General features: G+C 40.4%; 2 protein-coding genes across 2 annotated transcripts in view; one reads left to right on the top strand and one right to left on the bottom strand.

The window, feature by feature from the left end:
- The window catches only part of GTF2E2 (general transcription factor IIE subunit 2), a gene marked incomplete at its 5' end in the record, with an annotated part of 1,036,543 nt that overhangs the window by 263,965 nt on the left and 748,886 nt on the right, over positions 1-23,692 (top strand). The window lies entirely within an intron of this gene.
- Positions 19,464-23,692, bottom strand: part of SMIM18 (small integral membrane protein 18) — a 60,783-nt gene continuing 56,554 nt past the window's right edge. Inside the window, exon 2 of the mRNA XM_044059418.1 lies at positions 19,464-20,095. Coding sequence (XP_043915353.1) covers positions 19,748-20,053 — 306 coding nt within the window. The 5' untranslated portion in view covers positions 20,054-20,095 and the 3' untranslated portion in view covers positions 19,464-19,747. The remainder of the gene's footprint in view (positions 20,096-23,692) is intronic.

Raw genomic sequence — 23,692 nt, 5'->3', positions numbered from 1 at the left:
CACAGGAAGGGAGGAAAACATGCTGTCAGATGCATGCTATTCTGGCATGTTTCAGTGCATGGCCAGCTATGAAAAAGATGCCTTTTGGAATCTGCATATGAGTATCTTTATTATTACTTCCTTAATCATGCTACCTAGCTAAATAAGTAAATGTTAATGCCTCCTAAGTATGTTTGCTTGCTGTAGCACCCTAATGAATTCCCATGTAATCTGTATACCTGTCTGTACTTTGCTGTAATAGTAACCATTTTAAGTGTTTTAGAAAAATATGAATTAACAAAATCTTCAGAAGTAGAATAGTCATCAGAGACTACTGTAACTTTAGGGATGTCTGAGAAAACGTTTGCACTAGAAAAAAATTCTCTTGAGATGTAATTTTCTCCCAAAATTCCAAAAATCGGAGTGAATTACATGAAGTCTTGGAATATTGAACTGAACGTGTTATCATAAAAATTTTGCCAGAATAATTAGTAATAACAGGATCAAATGATGCTTCCTTTGTAAAGTCATGGCAACCAGTTGTACATGAAAACAGTGTATCTAAAGAAGAAAAAAAAACAAAACCTAAATGTGAATCAGAGAAAAGCGGTGTGGTTTCATTTTACTCTTGTAGTTAGTTATTATTGGTAAAACCAGCACTTTGCTGCTGTTGATAACATTGCCCATTTATTTCCCCTCTGAACGTGTTGAGGATAGTTTTCCCTCATTCAAATTATTAGGCAGACTTTTAATAGATTTTGGAGCAGAAGCCTAATTTTTTGATAAATCGTTGTCCAGAGAAGATGATAAATGATAAATTCTTGCCATCACTCACAGAACCATTGGAGCCTTAATATTAGCATCTGGTGCCTTCATTCACACCTGTCCTGTCCAAATGGTTCCTCCATTTCCATTAAAATGTTGTTTGTGCAGATTACTCATTTAATCCTTTTGCAGCTTTAGTTTTTGTGGTTAAACAGTTCTCTTTCAACATCTTTTAATTATTGGCCATATTCACTCATTTATTATTCAAGTCATTTATCCAAACTAGATGCAAGTTCTTGAAACAGTTCTCTGATATTTTCATTAAATTGTGTTGCTTTAATGTATCATCTCTCTGTAAGAATATGATCAGATTCTGTAATACATTTATGAAATGCATTGACCCAACTCAGCTTGAATATTCTACCATGTGCATCTGATTCATCAAATGGTAAAGTGGATGTTATAGATGCTCTTAATTCCTTCACTGTTATATTTAAAACATTTGTTTCTTCCAAGACAACATATTAAAATGCACATTAGTCTCTGTTGACAATTTCTCCAGTTTACTTAATGAAGAAAATTTTCTTTAGATATCTGTTACATTGCTTAAACAAAGCAAAAGGATCTCAAATTTTGTTAGTTCTTCCTAAGAATGAGAAATCAAAACAAGTCATGTCACTGATCTTTCCATGACCTTTAGCCAAAAAAAAAAAAAAAAATCATCCATAGTGTGCTGGTGGGTTCCTTGCTCACATCTGTATTTCTTTCAAATTTCTAGGGAAATTCCAACTCAAACCCAGGCTTTGCAAAATGCCAGAGTCCACATATATAACATAACTCAGACTGTAATAATAACAACAAAGTGCAGCAAAAAATTCTTTATTAAAACCTAGGGTTTCCATCACGACACACTTCCTATGGTTTCAGTATCACAGAAAAAAATCAAAGTTTATAGAAATCACTAATAACCATTAATTAAAAGCAAGCAATAAAAACATTTTATTTGAAATGGATCAAATCAGTGTTTTCTAGTTAAAAGCAAGAATAACACCATTAGGTCAGAAGTGTTTAAACTTCATTATCACTTGAGCTAGTTTTCGTTTTAGTAAAGTTTCCACTGTAATGTAATCACGAATACTTAAACCAACCTGCCAAAGAACAGCAGTCTTCCCATTATGGTTATCTCTAAATTGAATAGACCAAATTCATTAGAATGTCTAAGCAGTTTTTTGTTTCCTTTCACACCAGCGTGCTGGGAAAGCCTGTCTCAAAACAGACTATTTCTACTTTGATTTCTAAGGCAATTTCCTTTTGCTATCTCCTCAGGGGAAAACTCTTTCTTCCTCAGTTTAGGCCCACAGCACTAGTAGAGCAGTGGCTTCCTCTGGAGCCTTCTGTAAGGGTCTGGACACTGCTTCTGTCCTGGAAGCAGCTACCTGGTCCTCTACCCATACATTTACAAAACATTATAAGCTGAATTCTATCTCCAAATCCAGAGCAGGATTTGCTAGAGTGATCTTGCATGGCTTTGTGGAGATTTTTTGTGCTCCTACCCTTTTCTCATTCATGAGCTTTGGTATTCTCCCTCATGTTATGAATACTGCAAAATGAGAATAGGAGGACATAGAATAGTTGTGTAAAATCTTACCATAACCATAGATGTCCTCCTTTTCCATGTTGCAGTATTCGATCGCAACCTCCTTCCCCCTTGGTTCATGCTCTTCTTCGAATATTTCCTTTTTGCCTCCTATCCTTGGACTGGTGTTCTGACTGGGGCATTCAGTTCTGAGGATGGTACGTGCAGACGTCAGCTTGTGCAGTGTCGCACGTACCTTGCAGTAGCTTAAGTCTTTGATATACTGTCTGGATGTTCAGGTCACCTAGGCAGGGAACTCCCTTATGTTATGACTACTGTAACATGGAAAAGGACATCTGTGGTTATGGTAAGATTTTACATAACTATTCTTTCTTTTAAGAACAAAGCTCAAGTGGGAGTGGAGAAAGGGATTTTGCCACTATGGATGACTGCTAGTAAGGTATAGAAAATTGACATGTGGGGCCTACCATTTTCTGGAGGAAATAGGTAAAGGAGCTGAGGTGCTGGGAGCAAATAATTCAGGAGGGAAAGGTGATGGAGTGAGATGAGGCTAGGCAGAAGGTTGGACTGTGGGTTAGAGATTTCCTTCATTGTCAGTGATTAATACCAGAGTATAGGCAAAGAGAAAGGGACCAAGACCGGCTGTCATAAAGTTTTTAGTTGAGTTTAAAACAAATGCTGCAGTTATGAAATGGATAATTAACAACTGGCAGGGTGTATAAAATGATTCATGGTAACTGTAAGAGCCAATCATAGAAGGTTAGGAAAGATTAGGAAAAAGAGAATAGAAAGATAAAATAAAAAAGAACAATGGGAAGAAATCTGTAGGACTCCCAAGTATGCAATAACTCCTGAAAGTTTAGGATTGTTGCATGGATGTTTTTGCATAGATTATTTTTTATACCTCATGTAGGCTTCAGAGCAGATGATTTTTCCTCACGTTGATAGAAAATGTTGATTTGATGGGGGAGAGAGATTTGTGAGTTGGCATATTTTAAAAATTCTGTTTAAAGTACATTGACAGAAGTGTTGTGGGAGTAAATACTAGTAACTAAAGAAGTTAATCACTGGCCCTCTTCAAGAGAAATCTTGAGTGGATGGGAAATAGAAGATTCACCCTGGGGATCACACCAGTGGCTCTACTCGACAGAGGCAGTGGGAACTAAGGTTGGGTGGCATGATGCTAGGGTAATCCTATGGGCTAGGCTTGTAAGGGCTCCAGGGCCATTAGCCTAGTACACACTTATGAACTTCCTCTTGATGGTTTGCATTGTTGAAGTGTGAAGCATTATTGATAGGTCTCATTTCTCTTTGCTGATCTAGAGAACAAGTACTAGACTCCCAAGTGTTATCAGGTGTTTTGATGGTTAGGAGTGGCTTTGATAAAAGCATTCCAGTTTGAGTTAGCAGTGCAGATCCCTTCCACTTTCGTAGTAGCTAAAGAGCAGCTGAGTTGAAAACTGTTGCAGTCCTTCCCATGCTAGCATTTAGTTTTGAGATTCACTTCATGATATGAATAATGATACAAAAAAAAAGTGTTATGTAATTACAGAAGTGATCATTCAAGCATACATCAGTTCTGTCTTGCTAGGATGTTAATAGCATTTGTCAAGTAATTTTCTTTCACATAATCATGTAAGCTTTAGTAAGAAAAAGCCCATTTCACAACAAAAATATTGATGTTCATAAAGCAGATTGACCAAAGTATGCAACATCAGTACCAGAACATTGAAATACTTATTAATCTAAAATCCTAGTACAACAAGACACCCTAAACATTGTAGTTGGCATACAGTTACAGGGTTTCTGCTTCTTACAAGCCTTCTGACTTAAAATATATACACATTTTGAGTTTGCCTCTTCAGGGGTTGTGCTTATCACCTGCCTTCCAACATAATATATCCTTATTCTGAGTTTGTCATATACAGAACCAGTGGAATAATTGTGAAGTGTCATTTATATGGCTTTCAGGTCTTATTTCCATACCCTGCTAAGGAACTGAAAGCTGTGTACAATGCTTATCAGTAATAGAACTGTACTAAAGTCTCCCGTTTCCTTCCTACTGTCAAAAGCATGCATCACACTCGCTGTGCATACCTTTACTGTTTAACAGTGCCATGGTGACTGGAACTGCACCTGCACATTTTTCTTGGCCCATTGCTGATTGAATCTTAGGTAAGAATGTATACATGTAAAAATGGAAATTAACTAATCTCTGTTTATTTAGTCTCTGACAAGCCATGGAGGTAAGAAAAGTGGTGCAGCAACCAGAGTCTCGTACACTGCAAGTCTGTTTGAACAAAACTGTGTTCAGTAAGTTAAACTTGCAGCAATCCCATACTTTTCATATTATGATTTTTGGGGGTACATTTGAGTAGCTGTCTGCATTTGCAGCAGCTGTGTATGTTGAAAGGGCTATTATTTCCAGCTCATAAATAGGATCCAGTTAGAATTATGTGAGGTGACTTAGTGGACATCATTGGTACTGTTGTAATTCTACACAAAACCCTATAGATAAATCTTGTGTCAGGGTATTTGCACTGTTTATTTTATCCCGTTGTGTTGCAGACATGTATAATATTCCCTGTGTAATGCGCAGAGAAAATATGAGATGCTTTTATAAATCAGTTAAATTTATTACTTTGTCTTTTTCTTCACATGCCTGCTGAACATCAGCCCTTCAGTTACCTGGCTGGTTTGTTCATCCTACTATGTAAAAGAAGCAGTCTCAGAAGGCCATCACCCAGGAAACCACCACGTTTTTGCCGTTTTTTTTTTCCCATTCCCTGTCCTTAATGGTAGTTTGACACTGACGTTCCACAGGGAGAGTCCCACAGACACTTGCATGCTTCCTTGCGTATGCCAGTTTTTGCCAGGACATGTTACCACACTGTTTGATAGACCTGCACATTTGGGCACTCGTACTGCCAATAGTATGGTGCCGAGTGTCCAGATCTGATTGCTGCTGTAGACTGAGCTGCTGTCTATCCCTACAAGATGGTGTGTCAGTTTCCCCCCTCTGCTTAGACTACTGCATTACTCTAGGATGATTGTCAGTGTCAGGCCATAGCCATCTCTCTACCTCATAGCCAGCAAAACCACTTTAATAAATATAAGGAGTAAAATTAATGTTCCTTATGACAGCTAGTCTTTACCTTACAGATGCCAAGTACTTTTTCATGTTAAACTCCTATTTCATTTATTTTATTCTGAGCTCTGAACACACAAGTAGATGTAGTTTTTCTAAAAGCATGTATTGATATTTTCTTTCTTTGCACATATTAATGGGTAAGACTTTGAAAATTCTTAGTGCTCCTGCTTCAGTTTCCATGTAGCTGTATGTAAATAGTTTATATTTCACATTTAGTGCAGTCTTAATAACATCCTACTGCTTTTAATGAGCTTTATTTTTAGCATAGTATCATCATTCTGCCTGTGCCTTTTGTTGTTTGGTTGGCCTGAATCTTATTATTTACAGGTACATTGTGAGTGGTGAAGAAGTGCCACAGTGTGTGACAAGTTTGCATACATTGCTGCTGCAGTCTGATGGAAGATTTAGGGTGCAGACTACTGGATTACTCAGTTCTGTCTTTAAATGTGTACTAGAATACTGTTAGAGAGGAGATACTAGTAAAAGGCAGGTCATGTTTCTGGTTCTTTGTGTTTCTTGATGGTCTTCGTGTTTCACTGTTGCAGTCATCACATTTGGGTTATCTGCTTGCAGTAGCCATCAATCGGCCTGATTATCAAAGTCTTGGGTCCTGTGTCGGTTGCTGTCTCATCTTCCATTATGTCAGGTAGTCAGGGGTATAAAGCATGCAGCCGATGCCATTACATCAGTCTTTCTTGCCGTGCAGTGCCCGAAGCAGAAGCAGTTCGCAAGTGCCGGTCGGTAGACTCCTGAAATTTTCATTTTCGAGTTTCAGAACCAAAGTCTTCAACTAAAGCTAAGTACCCCATTGAGGAAACTTTTTCTTGCTCCAACCGATGTCAGTAAAAGTCAATAATTGTATTTCTTGTGGAAAGCAAATACCTCATAAAGATTTTCATTCGTACTGTATTCCTTGCTTAGGCCCTGAACACGACGTACCTCACAATCTGTTTTGTGCCTTATTTAAACAAAGACCTATTTGTCGTTGGTATATTTACGCTTCTAAATATTTTGGTACTCTGTTCAATTACCCAGCTATGGCTTTAATAAGCCACCTGACTACCGACATTCTGAAAAAATGCAAAGATAAAGACAGAGACAGGCCGCCTAGGTCCAAAGCTGCCGACGGCGCTTCTCCTAAGCTAGTTGCCAGTTCACCGGTACTCAGTGAGGCACTTTCACAGCCCCTGATACCCGCTACTTCAGATCCGCAGGCCTCTACTGAGACCCATTCAGAGTCCGGTATGCTGCGAGATGCTTCAACTGTGGAACATGCGGATGTCTCTGTCTTGGATGGGTCCGGAGCCGCTGTGCAGGCACTGGCTTCTGAGGGTGTATTCAGGCCTACTGACTTGCATATTAAATCAATGCCATCTTCTTCTTCAAGGCCTAAAACTCAATCCATGCCTAGAAAACTGACGTCCAGACTGCATGGTCAGGCCTCTATGCCTAAAAAACACATGATAAGAATGGCTTAAGACCTTATTACTTTAATCAGGGGAAGCCAGAAGCCAACCTTCCCCCTCTAAGAGACCTAGGACTGAATTTGCTTATGATTCTTCTGATCAGGATTCTGAAATTTCTGTTTCCTCTGATGACCAGGATTTACCCTCCTCTATCTATGAGGATCCTGATGCAGAGGACTCAATTCCCTCTTCTTCCCCTCCAGAGGATTTTTCTTTTGGTGAAACCTTGCATACTCTTAGGGAGCATTTTCGCAGAGAAAGCCAGGATTACTCTGATTCTAAAAAGAGGCTTAGGGATTTCTTGGATTTCTTACTCCTGGCCCAACACAGGCCTTTAGCTATCCCCCCTGTACTGGACATTGTTGATGATGCCTTTTCGGAATCTAGTTTGGCCCCTGACTCCTTATCTCCTGCTCCCAGAAAACCAGATAGATATTACAGGGTTCCTGACGCTCTCAAGTTCCTCTTTAAAAATCGTACTGCGGATCCTGAGACCATTTCACAGGGACCCAAGGGCATTAAGGCTACTACTCCCAAAAATTCTACACCCTCTGATAGAGACTCCAGGGCACTGGATAGATGGGGTAAGAAGGTATACACTTCTGCAGCCTTGGCCATTAGGGCCTTAAAACTGCCAGTTTCATATGTAAAAGTATCCGCAGCATATTATTGGATTGCTTAAACAGAAGATGATGTTGATTTCTGAGACTGCTGAAAATAAGGATTTACAGGATTTAATGCATTCTGCTGAACAAGTTGGAAAACATACTTTGCAGTGTGGTTTTGATTTGCTAGAGGCATCTTGCAGGTATGCTGTCACTGGGTCTGTACTTAGAAGGCATGCTTGGCTTAAGGAGCAATCTTTGCCAGATCATGTTAAAGCTAAATTACTGGATGCTCCCTTAAACCAAGACTGCCTGTTTGGCAACAAAGCAGAAGTACTTAAAAAGATGGAGGAAAAAGCTAAATCTATGCAAACTGTTAAAGATTTCATGCAAGTACAGCCTCCAAGATTTAGTAGGCATTGGCCCTCTTAAGAATTGGTCCTTTCCTGCCTCTTCCAGGCCTTCCCAGTCCAAACCCAGAACCAGCAGAACACCCAGGCTTCAGTCCCAAGGTACGCACAGGACTAAGCAGTTGGGGGCTCCCACTTCCAAAGCATGGAGTAGTAAGATTTCCCCCCTGTGGTAAACTGTCTCAATGACTTAACTTTAATACTTCCAAGCCCTTCTCAACTGACTGCTCCTTTAGGGGGAAAGATTGCTCTGCAGGCAAACAACTGGGAAATCATTACCCAGGACAAATGGGTTTTAAATGTAGTTTCCCAAGGATACAGATTCCACTTACACAATTTACCAACCCCGAACGGTTGGCCAGATCTACCCCCAGATCAGTGAGCAGAGGCTCAAAAGCAAGTTCTCTCTCTTTCTTTCTCTTAAGTATAAGGGCTATTCAGACTGTCCCAGAAGAGGAAAGGGGACAAGGTTTCTACTCAAGGCTTTTCCTGGTGCCCAGAAAAGAACTCCTGGCATCCTATCCTGGATCTCTCTATCCTAAACACTTTTTTGGTGATTCCGAAATTCAAGATGCTAACTCTTCACCAGTTGCTTCCTATGCTAGGCAAGGATGCCTGGTTGGCAACACTAGATTTAAAGGAAGTCTACCTGCACATCCCAATCAGGGAGTCTTGCAGAAGATACCTACGCTTCAAATCAGGCTGCATGCACTATCAATTCTTTGCACTGCCGTTTGGCTTATCTACTGTGCCCAGGGTATTCACAAAGTGCCTAGCTCCAGTCATTGCATTTTGCAGGCAAAGAATTATTCAAATATACCCATACCTGGACGATTGTCTAATTCAGGCAGAAAGCCAGGACATACTTTTGAATCATCTGGCGTTTGTACAGAAGGTGCTAACTTCTCTGGGGTACACCATAAACGAAAAGAAATCGCATCTTGTACCCTGCCAAGAAATTGTATTCCTGGGAGCAAGCTTGAACTCAGCTTCCCAGTTGGCTTTCCTCACGCCAGAGAAACAAGTTCATTTGACAGCATACTTCAAACTAATGGCCACAAAGACCCAGCTATCTGCAAGACAAATACTGCAAGCCTTGGGGTTCATGGCCTCCTGCATTCTCCTAATTCCATATGCAAGACAGCATATGAGGAAACTACAATGGTATCTAAAAAGCCTATGGTGTCAACATTCTCAGGATCTAGAAGCAGTGATTCCTATCATACCTTGCCTACAGTTAAGAGTTTGGTGGGCAGAGGCCTGCCACCAAAACAAGGGACTGCCATTCACTCTACCCCCTGCCGCCCAAACCCTAACAACAGACGCATCAGAGTATGCATGGGGGGCTCACAGGAAAGTGCATTCAGGGCAAATGGAACCCAAGTCAAATGCACCTGCATATCAATCAAAAAAATGTTAGCTGTACAGAATGCTCTGACAGCCTTCAAGGACCGTATTCTTCCAGGACAATTAACGGTAAAGACGGCTAACACCACTGTTATGTGGTACATAAACAAGCAGGGGGGAACCCGCTCATACCCTCTTTGCAGACTAGCCATGGCTTGTGGAACACAGCCTTGAGATACCAAGTGAACCTACAGGCTCAATTCCTGCCAGGAAAGCCAAATACACTGGCAGACTAACTAAGCAAAAATCTCATGGACCCACATGAGTGGAAACTGGAACCAAAGACATTCAACATGTTGATAAACAAATGGGGGGGAGCCCAGAGATGGACCTGTTTGCCTTCCCGCAGAACTACCAATTGGACAAATTCTGCACAAGGACTCCCCACAAACAAGCTTGGAAATTGGATGCCCTGTCCTTCACCTGGAACAATCTGTCAGTTTATGCCTTTCCTTCTCTGCATCTCCTCTCCAAGGTGCTATTAAAGATCAAACAGGACAAACCAAGGATGATACTGATCGCACCAGACTGGCCACGCCAACACTGGTACCCCCTCTTGCGCAGTGTGTCACTGCTGGCACCATGGCACCTGCCTCAGACCCCTACCCTGCTGTCCCAGCAGGAGGGCCAGATTCTCTACCCTCAGCTTCAAACCCTGAACCTGGCAGCCTGGCTGATTACCTGATCTCTCCGTTACCATCACTCAGTAAACAAGTGTTGGATATCATTCTGGAGGCAAGGAGGCCTATTACTAGAAAATCCTATGCTGAAAAATGGAAAAGATTCGGTTCCTGGAACCAAACTCAGGGGATGAGCACAGCAACACTCAATTTACCTCAGATTCTTCAGTACTTAACTGAGATGCTTCACAAGGGCCTTTCCTTTTTCTTCCATCAAAATTCATGCCTCAGCCATTTCAGCTCATTACAACACAGACCCACCCCTCTTCTCTCATCCACTGCTCAAGCAGTTCCTCAGAGGGGCCAAAAACTTAAGACCTCCCAGGAAAGCTCCATCTGCAGCCTGGGACCTTAACTTCCTCCTTTTCAGCCAGCTGCAACTGCAGAGTTAAAATTCCTTTCTTGGAAAACAGCTTTCCTTTTAGCAATCACTTCAGCAAGAATGGTGTCTGAATTACAGGCCCTTATGGCAGTGGAGCCTTTCATCTTTCATGCGGACAGGGTGTCCCTCAGGACCACAGTCCCTCCTTCATGCCCAAGGTAGTATCCAGTGTGGTGCTTAATCAGTCCATTCATTTGCCAACCTTCTTTTCTGATTCACAGAACAAAGGGGAACATATGCTGCACTCCTTAGACGCGCACAGACCACTTATATTTTACTTGGACAGTACTAAACCTCTCAGGAAATCTGAACCGCTGCTGGTGGCATTTGCTGCAGGGGCAGAGGGGAAGGCCATTTCAAACCAAACCATTTCTAAATGGATAGGCCATTGCATTAATTTCTGCTATAAGCACCATGGAAAACCTATCCCACAGGGGATAAGAACACATTCAACCAAGGCTGTCTCTACTTCTGCAGCCTTTCTCAGAGGTGTCCCTACCAGGGGCATCCTAGAAGCTGCTACCTGAGTTCTGTACATACTTTCACCATGCATTACCATTTGCCAATTTTCTCTACATCCAGAGCTGGCTTTGCCACTGCAGTCTTGCAGGGACTTAAAGCTGGTCCTAATGCTATCTAATTTCCTCCTCCCATCCTTCGCTTTGGGAATCTACCCAAATGTGATGACTGCAACAGTGAAACATGAAGAACAAAGTACAGTTGTGTACACTTACCATACATGTAGATGTTTGAGAGTATTCGCTGTTGCAGTCCTGGTTACCCTCCCTCCAGCACCCTGACTTCTTTTGGCTATACCTCTATTCCTTTTTAGTATGCTTAAACCTTTTTAGTGTATTTGCTTTTTTGTTGGAGGTGTAACCTTGTATATATATTTAATTGCCTCCCATTAGGGAGGCACCTGACATCTGGGGCAAGAATAACTGATGTAATGGCGTTGGCTGCATGCTTTATACCCCTGACTACCTGACGTCATGGAAGATGAGACCGCAACTGATGCAGGACCCAAGACTTTGATAATCATGCCGACTGAGGGCTACTGCAAGCAGATAACCCAAATGTGATGACTGCAACAGTGAATACACTCTAACATCTACATTTATGGTAAGTGTACACAAACTTGTAAAGACCCCCACAGATACACACACACGCACACACAGACACGCGTGCACACAGTGTTCCACATGCATGAATCAACACTTCTCTTACTGTTTTGTGTAATGTGCATTACATTCTCAGACATCAATGATATCAAAGTATCGGTGATATTAAAGAAAAGGTACAATGTGATCTGAATTGTTTTAGACCTTCAGGTGTTAATGTTTTTCATTAGATCAGCTTGTTTTTTCATCATTTTTGACATAATGGTTTATAACTGTGTTGTTTTTGAGAGACTGAAATCCGCTTCTTTTTCTGTCATGTAGGTGTAGATGTATGGTTCAGAGGTTGGTACTAGGCTATCGGTCCTAGGGCCTACACAAGCCTAGCCATAACAATTCCCTGGATATTTCTTCCCACAATATTTACTTTCCTGGACCCCTGTCTAGCAGGTGACTGACGTGATCCCCGGGGTGAATTTCCTATCTCCCATCCAGTCGTCAAGGTTCCTTTTGAAGAGGGCCAATGAGGTGCTCTGCTTGACATGTATGGGCAGTCTATTCCAGAGTATGGGGAGTCTCTGTGTCAGGAACCTATCCCTCCAGCATGTTTTGTTCATTGTGATGACAAGGTTTAGATCCCTGGAGCGTGTGGCTCTGAGGGATTGGGATTTCTTTAAGTGAAGCATGTCCAACAGCTCGGGGTTTGACATGGCCTTGTATGTTAAGCAGAGATCACCTCTGAGTAGACGATGTGCCACAGAGTATAGCTGGAGTTAGATCAGCATAGGGCATCTGCTTCAGGCCTGTGATTCTTTTAGTGAGGTATTTCTGCGGCCTTTCCAGCTGTTGCAGATGTTTTGAGGTACATACCAAACGGGGCGTTGTACTCTATAATGGTTCTAATGAGGGATGAGTGCAGTGGGACAATGACCTCCTTTTTTCTGGATGAAAGGCCCTTAGTGATGAGGTGTGCCACATAGAAGGATTTCCTGACTGTTGTGGCAATGTGGTTATCGAAAGTGAGACCACTGTCCACCTGCGTCCCTAAGTCTCTCATCACACTTTTCGTGTTTAGTGTACTGCCACCTATGTGGTAATTCATGGGTACATGGTTTTTCCCATAGGGGATAACTATACATTTCTTGGCATTAAGCTTGAGCCCATGGCTCTGTCATCAAGCATCTGTTTCTGTAAGGCCCTTTTGTAGAATATCCACATCATTTGGGGATTCAATAATGGCTCCCAGTTTGCAGTCATCTGCGAACTTTGTTAGCCAGAGACCCTTAGTATTGGCCGGTACTTCAGAGAAGTAGATGCGAAACAAGAGCGGCCCCAGGACTGAACCCTGAGGTATTCAACTTGTCACTTGTCTGGAGCTGGATTTGGAGTCGGCTACTTTTACAGTCTGGGTTCTGTCAGTAAGCCAGTTGACAACCCATCGAGTGACGTAGGGATTTATGCCCAGCGTAGTAAGTTTATCTATGATTCCAGAGTGGGGGATGGTGTTGAAGGCCTTGACTAGGTCCGAATAGGCTGTGTGGACCGCCTTACCCTCGTCCACAGCTCTGGAGACTGATTTGAAGAAGTCAGTCAGGTTCAGGAGACAAGATTGGCCCTTCACGAACCCAAACTGGGTGGGGTCCACTGTTTGAAGGTTGCCAATGTCTTTGTTTATAAGTTCCATGATGAGCCTGATCTGCAAGGGCATGGAACGCATTGTCAGACTGAAGGGATGGTATTTCCCGGGATCCAAGGTGGATCCCACCTTGTGGAGAGGGATAACTGTAGCTATGCACCACTCAATGGGCATGAAGCCTGAGGTGAGGCTATGATTAAACATGACATTTAGGTGAATTGCCAGTTCATTTTGTAGTACATGTAGTACACAGTCAGGGATGTCATCTGGTCCCATGGATGCTGTATTCTTAGCTTTGGGGAGTGCAGTTTCTACCTGTGTGGCCGTGATTACCGGATTTTGGCAATCTTTTGGTATTGAGATGGGCCCTTTAGGGGGTGAGAGGGGTGTGAAGGTGGCACTAAATCGATTTGCCAGGATATTGGCAATATCCTTGGGATCAGCATATTTAATGCCATTCTGTTGTAGCTCAGAGCAGATTTGAGCATTGCCATTTAGATTCTTGACATAGCTATAGAATGCTTTGTGGTTGTCTTTGGAATCTTTGGCGATTTTGTTTTCGTAACTAGCTTTGGAGGATTTTATGAGGGATCTCAGCTTCTTACTTAGGCTGGTAAGGGAGTTTTTTGCATTCTGGGATTAAATAAGCAGTATAGAAACTTTTAGGAGAGTCCAGGTATTGTAAGGTCCCTCAGATTAACTTTGCCAATCCACACACAATATATTTACTCGTATGTATTGCTGTGCACATTTTATTTGTGCATCAAAAGACAAATTATGGGTTTTACTTTGGGAGTACTTCAGGATAATTTTTTCCAGTTCTTCCACTGATATATTAATATGGCGTCTTCTGTTGAACTGGTGACCTGGTTTTCTGAGGGTTAATGCAGGAAATCAGATTGAATGGTCTATGGTAGGCTGTCTTACTTGGAGATGGGAATAAAATTCTGTCCTGGAGACCTGTAGTGTAGGCTGGAAAGAATCTCATTACATTAACTTATTTCTAGCTTTTTGGTTGGTAAGGATGTGATCAGAAATACATAGTGAAGTAAATGTGCACTCTGCTGGTGGCTTTCTGTGTATATGCATACAACGAGGATGTAGGATTAGTGAGAAACGGGTCTATATTATATCATCGAACGCCTAAAAAAGCGAACGCTGATTGATCGACCTAATTTAAACGAAAGCTTACAATTTCGAAGTGTCAGATCAGTGATTTTTTTCCCAGGGAAAAAATCGCTGATCCAAAACACATACACACAACACAAGCACACCAAACAAACAGAAATCCACACACATACACCTAAAATCTGATACCTAACCCTACACTAAACTATGCACACACCACTAACTACCCACTTACCTTAACCCAAACCCTAACCCTAAGGTCCGTCACTATCGCACACACACCTAACCCGAGCCCTAACCCTAACTCACCTAAATCACCCTAACACTCACATCCACACAATCGCACACTTACCTGAATCCGACCGGTAACTTTCCACCATAACACTGAAAATACCGAAGCAACAGAAACGGCCAACCGAATTCTTTCCCTAGGAAAAAATTCGAGTTTCTGCTGCTTTGATATTTTGCAATTTCGTGAAAATAAGTTCGATCAATCAGCGTTCGCTTTTTTAAGCATTCGAGGATATAATATAGACCCAGCTGACTTGCCCAGAGAGGGAGGACTTGTCCAATCACAAGATACATCTGACTGCTCTGCAGTAGTTGGAGAATGGGAATGAGAAGGGACAGTAGTCTGCCAGGTAATTGGAATGTGCCATGGGGAGCAAGCAACTAACATGGCACCAGACTGTACTGTTCTTGGACGGAGGCTAAGGCTCCTGCTGAGATTCCTTGAGAAAATACAGTGTTATGTAAAACAGTGTGACCTGCATTTTAACATGTCATACAGACATCTGCACTATAGTGCAGGGATCGCTACCTGAAGATCACTAACAGCATAAAGTTAAAGTTGTAGAAGAAAAAGACTTGACAGGTGTTGACTGCTGTACAATTCTGAACCTCCCACCCACCAAATTCCATTAGCATGACTCACTTTTTAGAGGACTGTATCAGCCTGACATCCTCTCCAAGGAAGGCAGGATAAGAAAAACAATTTAAAGTTTATTTTTCCAAATAGTGTATAAGGACTCTGGAACATGGCTTGACTATTTGAAGGTGTATTTAATAAGAATTTTAAAATGTGAAAGTACAATTGAATGCTAATTACATAACAGGTGGTGGGGATGGCGTTTGGACCACAAAAAACAGCTTTGTGTTAAAGTTAGCAGCCAGAACTCTCATTTGGCAGAAGAGGCATTTAAGACTCTATAAAAGATAGCATGTACACATGAGCAACATTGAACCTACTGGTGTGTTTTGTACCCTTGAGAAACATTGAATTTAACGTAAACATTTTTCAAAACTTGGTTTCAATGCATTGTACCCCTATACAGTGTAAATTGTTCTGTATCATTACATCTTTTATGTTTGATACGATGTGTTGTACTACTGTGTTGCATATCATTAAAATTAAGCTCTTTGCACATCTAATCTTTTTTTATAGCCTGTCTTTAAATGTGTACATTCAGGATAAAGCTTCACTTTGTGCTTTGGCTCTGCGTGGAATAATGAAGTATGGCTAAATGGAGACTGTTTGTTTTTTCAGGATATGTATAATATAGAGGATTATGATTAGTTCTGCAGTCATAAATAACTTATGTGTTTGAGACCTGGATGCCAAAAAGTTCACCTTGAGAGTTACGCTTGGTAAAAGTCATGACGAGAACACATAACTTCTTCACGATTGCAGACACGATTGTAATTCTTTGGAGTACATGGAGCTTAAACTGCACCATATGCTACTAATTACACAAAAAAAGGGTAGGAGCACAGTGTTTTACCAGTTGGAAAGTTGGTAAAGCACTGGCAAACAGCATTATGGACAAAAAAAAAAAAATATGGGGACAAAGGATCAGAATCAGGAAGAGTTTTTAACTATTGCTGTAATTTGTTTAAAAAGTTAATAGGGAAAAAAACAAGTTTTGTACCAACATGCATTTGTATTTTCTGAATAATTGGTAGCATATCTGGCATTCTATTGTCTGACTGCAGCCCACAGTGATTTACCAGAAAATGAAACTTTTTATGAGGGACAGGGCAAAAATATGCAGCAAAGTCAGGGATGTTCTGCATGGTCAGGGACAGTTGATAGGATCAGCAGGCAGAAATGAAGTGCTCCTCTTGGCAGAAGGTAAAACAAAATTTAAAAGCTGTTAGACGTGTTCTTTCACAGTTTCTGTGGCAGTGTGATGCTCTTAACTGCTTTTGAAAGCTGATTTACCTTCCATCGCTGTTCTTTTCCAGGCAGTACTGTCTGCTTTTAGTGCCTTACCAGAGACCTGATCTTCACAGTTGTCCTTAATGTGTTTTTTTAAGCACCTCTGAGTGCTTATAAGATTGGAACTCCAGTAAAAATGATTTAGGAATTTTGGAGCGGGCACTATAATTATACATTATATATATATATATATATATATATATATATATATATATATATATATATATATGTGTGTGTGGGCATGTATGTATGTATGTATATATATATATATATATATATATATGTGTGTGTGTATATATTCACACATATATGTGTGTGTGTGTATCTATCTATATATATATTATATATATATATATATATGTGTGTGTGTATATATATATATATATATATATATATATATATATATATATATATATATATATAAATATGGCTGTACACACGTATATGTATTTATCTGTTTCTGTTTAAAGTAGAAATGTTTATACTTATTGTAAATATATCTTCGTATGCATGTTTGTGTGTGTGTGTATATATATATATATATATATATATATATATATATATATATATATATATATATACAATAGCTATATATTTTTTGTAAAATATTTATACATATGCCCTAGGTTTAAGCGCTAAATGAAATATTCTTTTCTATAGATTTAGGCTTACGGAACAGCTTTCATCGTTTTTCATCTACTCATCCTGAAACAGACAGTACATTCAGATTTATTTCATTTTAGTTTGGTCAGTTACTATTTTTAGGATGTTTTTACTTGATTTTTTTATTGGTTTGGATATATTTTTGGGATGGATGAAGTGGTTTGGATTTTATTATTTTTTTTGTGGAAGAGTAAGGTAGTTTCATTTCTTGGAGAAAGACACTAATTTGAGATTTTCTTGTTAGGACATTAAGATTGTATTTTGAGGAGTTTAAATAGGCATTTTTTTTTAATTTGGGGTCCTGAGATTTAGAAGTTAGCTTGGATGGCACTATTTTGATAGGCGAGTTGTGCATTTAGGCTTTGGTTCTGGTTTTAGAGTTTAAAGGTCTTAGTCAGGTTAGTAAAGGAGTACTAATGTCTTTAATCAGTATCATCGATGCCAGACCACTTTTACGATATTGTTATTGTGGTTTGAAATCAGATGCGTTTCTAATTTTACTCTCTGGCAGTTGTATTTAGTCAGGTAGCTAGTTATTAGTTAGTTGCTTTAGTTATCTTTGGTATTTATGTTGTTTGGGAGAAAGGATGGGTTGGATTGCTTGTTTTAAATGTAATAGTTTATGTAATTTTAAAAGTGTGAATTTTTTTAATGCATTTCTTTTGTGGATCAGTGCTGTTGCACTGCATTGTGGCTGCTCAGTTCCTTCTTTTTAGGATTTGTTTTGTTTTCATATTTTCTTTAGATCTTTGTGGTTTTCTGCATATTTTACTGACTGGGAGCGTCACTTTCCTCTGTGAATTTGGATTTCCTTTAGGGTTTCATTATTATTCTGGCCTTCATTTTGCTTGACTTTCTTTGTAGGTTTGGCATATGTTATTAAAGTCATTTTTAAATATGTGTATGTGCTGTAGTGTATACATTATTGTTTATTTTAATTGTTTTTTATGTTTTGGTACTGCTTTCTGTACTTTACTGATATTATTTGATGAATACTTTTAGTAATGTCTCCTTTATTGTATTCTAATTGGATCCAGGAGTGTTGGCACTGGTAGATTAGTAATAAATTGTTGATGACATGGGTAGAGTGGTAAGAAATGCTTGAGTAGAATGGTGATAAAACACCTCTATAAAAAATTGATGTCAGAGCCATGGACTTAAACTAAATTCCAAGAAATGTATAATAGTGGCCTTTGGGAAGTTATCCACCCCTGGTAACTATTATATTGACAACACACCTCTTAGAGCTGACCCAGTAGTCAAGGACTTGGGGACACACACAGGCAGTGATCTAGCCTTTGACCATCACGTGTCTACAGTAGTGAGGAAGTCCTTCTATGTTGCGCAACTTATAAACAAATGTTTGACATCTAGGTCCAAGGAAGTCATTATTCCACTGAATCTGGCATTCATCAAAGCTATCATTGAGTAAAATTCCCACTTTGGTATGTACCTAACCAGGCATATCCAACAACTGGAACGTCCACAGAGGTTCCTCATTAAAAGAATACAGGGCATAAGTAACATGTCCTATGCAGATTGTCTCCAGGCCCTATCCCTGTATTCTGTCTCCTGCAGGCTGTTGAGGGGAGATCTATGTCTGGCATACAGGGCATTGTCAGACCGCACTCTGATAAGACCTCCTGCTTATCTGCAAAACAAACAGCACCAGAATTACCTGTTTTAAAGACTTGAACATTGCCTGTGATATAAGTAGGACCTGCTGGAGAGACAGGTATGTATCTCAGATACTGTGGAACAGGCTTTCCATCAGTGTGAACCAGAGTTCCTCCCTAACCCAAAGTGCAACTTGGACAACTTTATGGGGAACAGGAAATTCATCCCTGGTTTGACACCTGTGTCTCTAATGGACACAGGCATCCTGTAAGTGGTTCATCTCCTAAGCCCCTGCTTACTCTTATCAAGAGTACCAGAATTTGTCAGAGATTTGGGATGCATGGCTAGGCTTAAAAAAGTTCTTGTGGTCATTAGCCTAGTAAACACCTATGACTCTATAAAAATATTGTATACTCTACCTCAATTAAATATTTTTGTCACAACTGTTTTTTTTTTCATTCCCCATTGTTAGGGCATATATACATGCATGTTCACCCAAATATTCTTAAAACTGTACATGCAGATAATTTATTTATACATTGCATTTCTTTGGTTGCAGCTGGGAAGGGCTAACCTACCTGGTTGCCAAAGTAAATTAGAATGTCTTTCTGTTGTCTTTTGACAATTTATAAACATTAAAATCACGTGTTGTAGTTTGCTTTTTATTTATAGAATGCCTTCAGTTTTGTATAACATTAGAAACACTAATGGCTTGTTCTTTGTTGGGAAAATAAGGCAAAGGAAAAAGCAATGCTGTCTTTTTCCTTTAAGCATCTGGAACACATCTGACTTTGTAAACAGTTGTGCTTTAAGATACATAAAAAACAGTTTTTGCTAAATAACATACACTAAAACCACAGTATTCCATTTGTTTTATTCATGCCGTGTAAAGTCTTTCTTTCTTCAATATAGATTATCTTTTATCCTAGACAACTTCTGTATTACGATTCCGTACTCTTTCAATCATGGCTCTGACAGAACTTGACTCATTCTGCAAGTCTTTCACAGTTTTCTCTTTGGAACAACAGCCACAGTCAAGAATCTCGTAGAGAAAAGCCAGCACAGCCAAAGAAATGACTGTGATAATGAAAATAATTAGAATAACAAAGCAAGCTGTATTCCAGTTATCGTGGAAAGGGTAAATTTTTTGTACTTGGAAGCTGAGGTAGTTGTAGAAGGTCCCAGTGCTGTTTGTCCAATACCAAGGTTGACTGGAATTCAGAGCTGACATTTTATTAGCTTCTGTCAAAGTCAAGTCACGGTAACTGCAGCTCTGAAAACAAAGAATCCGTGTGTAAATGAGTGTGAAAATGTTTTATTTACAAATATATTACTTGTTTCTAAACAACTATGGATTAAGTTTTTGTTACAAAGAGTTCCTTAATTTCACTTCTGTACTTTGAAGTGCAGTTTTAAGTAATTTGTACTGTGGAAAAAAATCATACCATTTATGCACTTAGAATGTTTGCTTATGAGCTCTTGTCATGCCACTAAAATACAACATTTTGACATCTTGTCTTGTATTGGAAGTGATGTGATACACTCCCTGATAATTTGTGATAAAAAAGTGTAGATCATTTGGTGTTTGTTACACAGGTGGTCACATAATTAAAACACAGAGAGAGACACACACACTCACTGCATTTGGTGTGGTTTGAGATTATAGCATGTGCTGCTGTAAAAGATACATTTTAAATGGTAAATGATAGATGCTTACTGTGGCTGAACAATATAGCTTACACAGGAATGGTGATTGGTAAAAGTCACATTTGTTAAGTGATTAGAAAAAATGCATTCATCGCAAATTACATATCAGATGTTGAGAGCTGCCAAAGGTATAAGGGCATGTTTATTAAATTCAGCTTTCAGATTTTGAATAATCCAATCCATTCACTTTAATCAGCAAGGATAGTTATCACAGGCATTAGCACGACACTTAAAACTTATCTATTCTCTTTTGAATGCATGTCAGCCTAATCTTTTTTGACATTTTTTTTTGTTAGAATTTGTTATTGCACCTTCTCTGATTTCATGGCCTTTGACCCTGCCATTTTCCAGAGATTGGCTTGGTAAGGTAACTTCATTAGTGTTAGACTGCTATTTCTTGTTAGCCAGCATTTTCAGAGTTGGATTGTAGACTTCCCTGTAGTGTGTTTTTGAATTTTAGATGATTGTTATGTGGATTAGCAGAATGGGCAAATAGACTGGTTTCAAGAAGTATAACAAGTGAAGGCATAAAATTCACCTGTAGCACTATCATTCCCTGTACATATTTTGCCAAGGTCTTCAGCACCTTAAAGTGGACTTTAATATCAGCAAATGTTTTGAGCAGAGAGCTTTTAATGAAGGAAGAAATACGCTGATTTTGAATAGATTATCTCCTGAAGATGGCTCTGATGATTGTGATGATTTCTTGGTGTACAGATCCCTGAAAGAGGAAGAGAAGACCGACCGGGATTTGGAGCCACAGCTTCATTTTCTTAAATTTGGGAAAAAAGTTCTGCAACTTTAATTTTAGAGTTCTAAACTGTTCGGTTTATATCCTAATTGAGTAAGTATGAGAAACGTTTTGACATTAGTTTCCTCTTGTAAGGAAGAATTTGCATTGTGTAATTTAGATGTTCATCGTGCATACAGCTGCAGTCATAACAGATGGGGTTTTCCTGCCGTCAGGTGGGTCCTCGGTCGGACGAATTCCAAAGTCTAGGTCCGGCGTCGGATGTCGTCGCTTCTTCCCTGACGTCAGTGCGACAGGGGTATAAAAGAACCAGCCGACGCCATTTTCTTCAGTCTTTCTTGCCTCGCGGTGCCCGAAGCAGAAGCAGTTCGCAAGTGCCGGTCGGCCAGCTCCTGAGATTATGAATATTTTTCAACCGAAGTCTTCTTGAAAGCTAAGTACCCGTTGAAACTTTTCTTGCCTCAGACCGATGTCAGACAAAGTTAATAATTGCATTTCATGTGGGAAGCAAATACCGCATAAGGATTTTCATTCCCTCTGCGTTCCTTGCTTAAGCCCAGACCACGACGTCTCGGCCTGTCGTTTTTGTGCTACATTCAACAGACGCACTATTAAGCGTCGGGCGGAGTTTGCCCAACACTGTTTTGGCAAAAAGTTTAATTACATTATGTCGTCGGATACTCCGACTCCAGTTTTGAGTAAAAGACACAAAGATAAGGAGTTTTGAGTAAAAGACGCAAAGATAAGGACCGACATACGAGGTCCGCGACTTATACCGACACCATGCTAAAGCCGACTACAGGTGCTCCGGTTCTCAGCGAGGCACCTACGCAGCCCCTGACTACCGATAACACTTCATTGGTGGTGTCTTCTGTGCCCGAGGTCGCAGGCTCTTCGGCCCACACCCCGACTACAGATACCGAAGCCACTCTTGCCGGGGAAACTCAGAGTTTAGACAGGCCTGTCACCTCTCAAGGTGTCTTCAGGCCTTCTTCTTCTTTTACCATCAAGGCTTTCACTAAGTCTAAAGCAGCCATGCATACTAAAAGACAAGCTCCACAGGGCCCCTCTCAAGGCCCCATGCCTAAAAAGCAGATGCTCAAAATGGCTGAGGATTTGATTACTCTTATCAGGGGTTCTCAACCCCCCCCCCCGGACAAAAGGCCCAGAGTGGAGGAAGAATCCCCTTCCTCGGACCAGGCCTCCATTATTTCAGAACATTCTGAAGACCAGGAACATTCATACTCCCCTTTTGAAGATTCTGATGCAGAGGAGTCCATTCCCTCTGTCTCCCCCCATGAGGATTACTCCTTTGGGGGAAACCTTACATACCTTGAGGGAACACTTCCACTGGGAAGGCCAAGAGTACTCAGACTCCAAGAAAAGGCTTAGGGATTTCCTCTTGCTCCCTCAGCACAGGCCTCTGGCTATACCTTCTGTCTTAGACATACTAGATGATGTGTATTCGGAGGCCTGCCTCAACCCAGATTCTTTACCTCCAGCTCCAGTCAAGCCTGACAGGTATTACCGGGTTCCTGATTCACACCAATTCCTATACAAAAGCCATGCGGCTGACCCAGAAACTATTTCACAGGGTCCCAAGGGAATTAAGGCCTCCACTGCTAAAAATCCATTACCTTCAGAGAGAGATTCCAGAGCTTTAGAAAGGTGGGGGAAAAAGGTATACACCTCGGCCACCTTAACCATGAGGACATTAAACTGTCAGTTCCATATGTTAAAGTACCAACAGTTTCTGTTATCACAGTTGAAAAGGAAAATGTTGCAACCTGAACAACCAGACTTGGAGTTGCAGGATTTGTTTCATAGTGCAGAGCAAGTGGGTAAACATACCTTGCAATGTGGTTTTGATGCTTTAGAGGCCTCATGTAGAGCTGCTGTTACAGGATCAGTCATACGTAGACATGCTTGGCTCAAAGAGCAAACCTTACCAGATCATGTCAAAGCTAAATTACTAGATGCACCTCTTCAAAAAGCTGTATTGTTTGGTGTTAAAGCTGAGGAGGTATTAAAGAAAATGGAGGAAAAGGCAAAATCAATGCAAACAGTGAAAGATTTCCTACAGGTACAACCTCCACGTTTAAGTAGAAATTGCCCTTCAAAAAATTGGTCCTTTCCAGCCACGGACAGACCCCAAAGAGGTAGATACAGGCGCCCGAGGGGTAGAGGGCAATCTCAAGGATCGTTTAGAGGCAGACAATGGCAAGCACCTACACAAAGAGGTGGTGAGGATATTTCACAGCCATTCAGAAAGCAGAACCAATGACTTTCCCCTTTGCATGCCAAGCAAGGCTCAAATGGCAGCGCCTTTAGACGGAAAACTGGCATTATTTTCGAAAAATTGGCATATTGTCACAAAAGACAAATGGATCCTGGACATTATAGACAGAGGCT

This window comes from Protopterus annectens, chromosome 17.part0 (assembly GCF_019279795.1).
Source record: "Protopterus annectens isolate FY-2018-M chromosome 17.part0, PAN1.0, whole genome shotgun sequence".
Classification (NCBI taxonomy): domain Eukaryota; kingdom Metazoa; phylum Chordata; order Ceratodontiformes; family Protopteridae; genus Protopterus; species Protopterus annectens.
The sequence above is the reverse complement of the archived record's forward strand: the minus strand, read 5'-3'. Positions and strand labels throughout refer to the sequence as shown.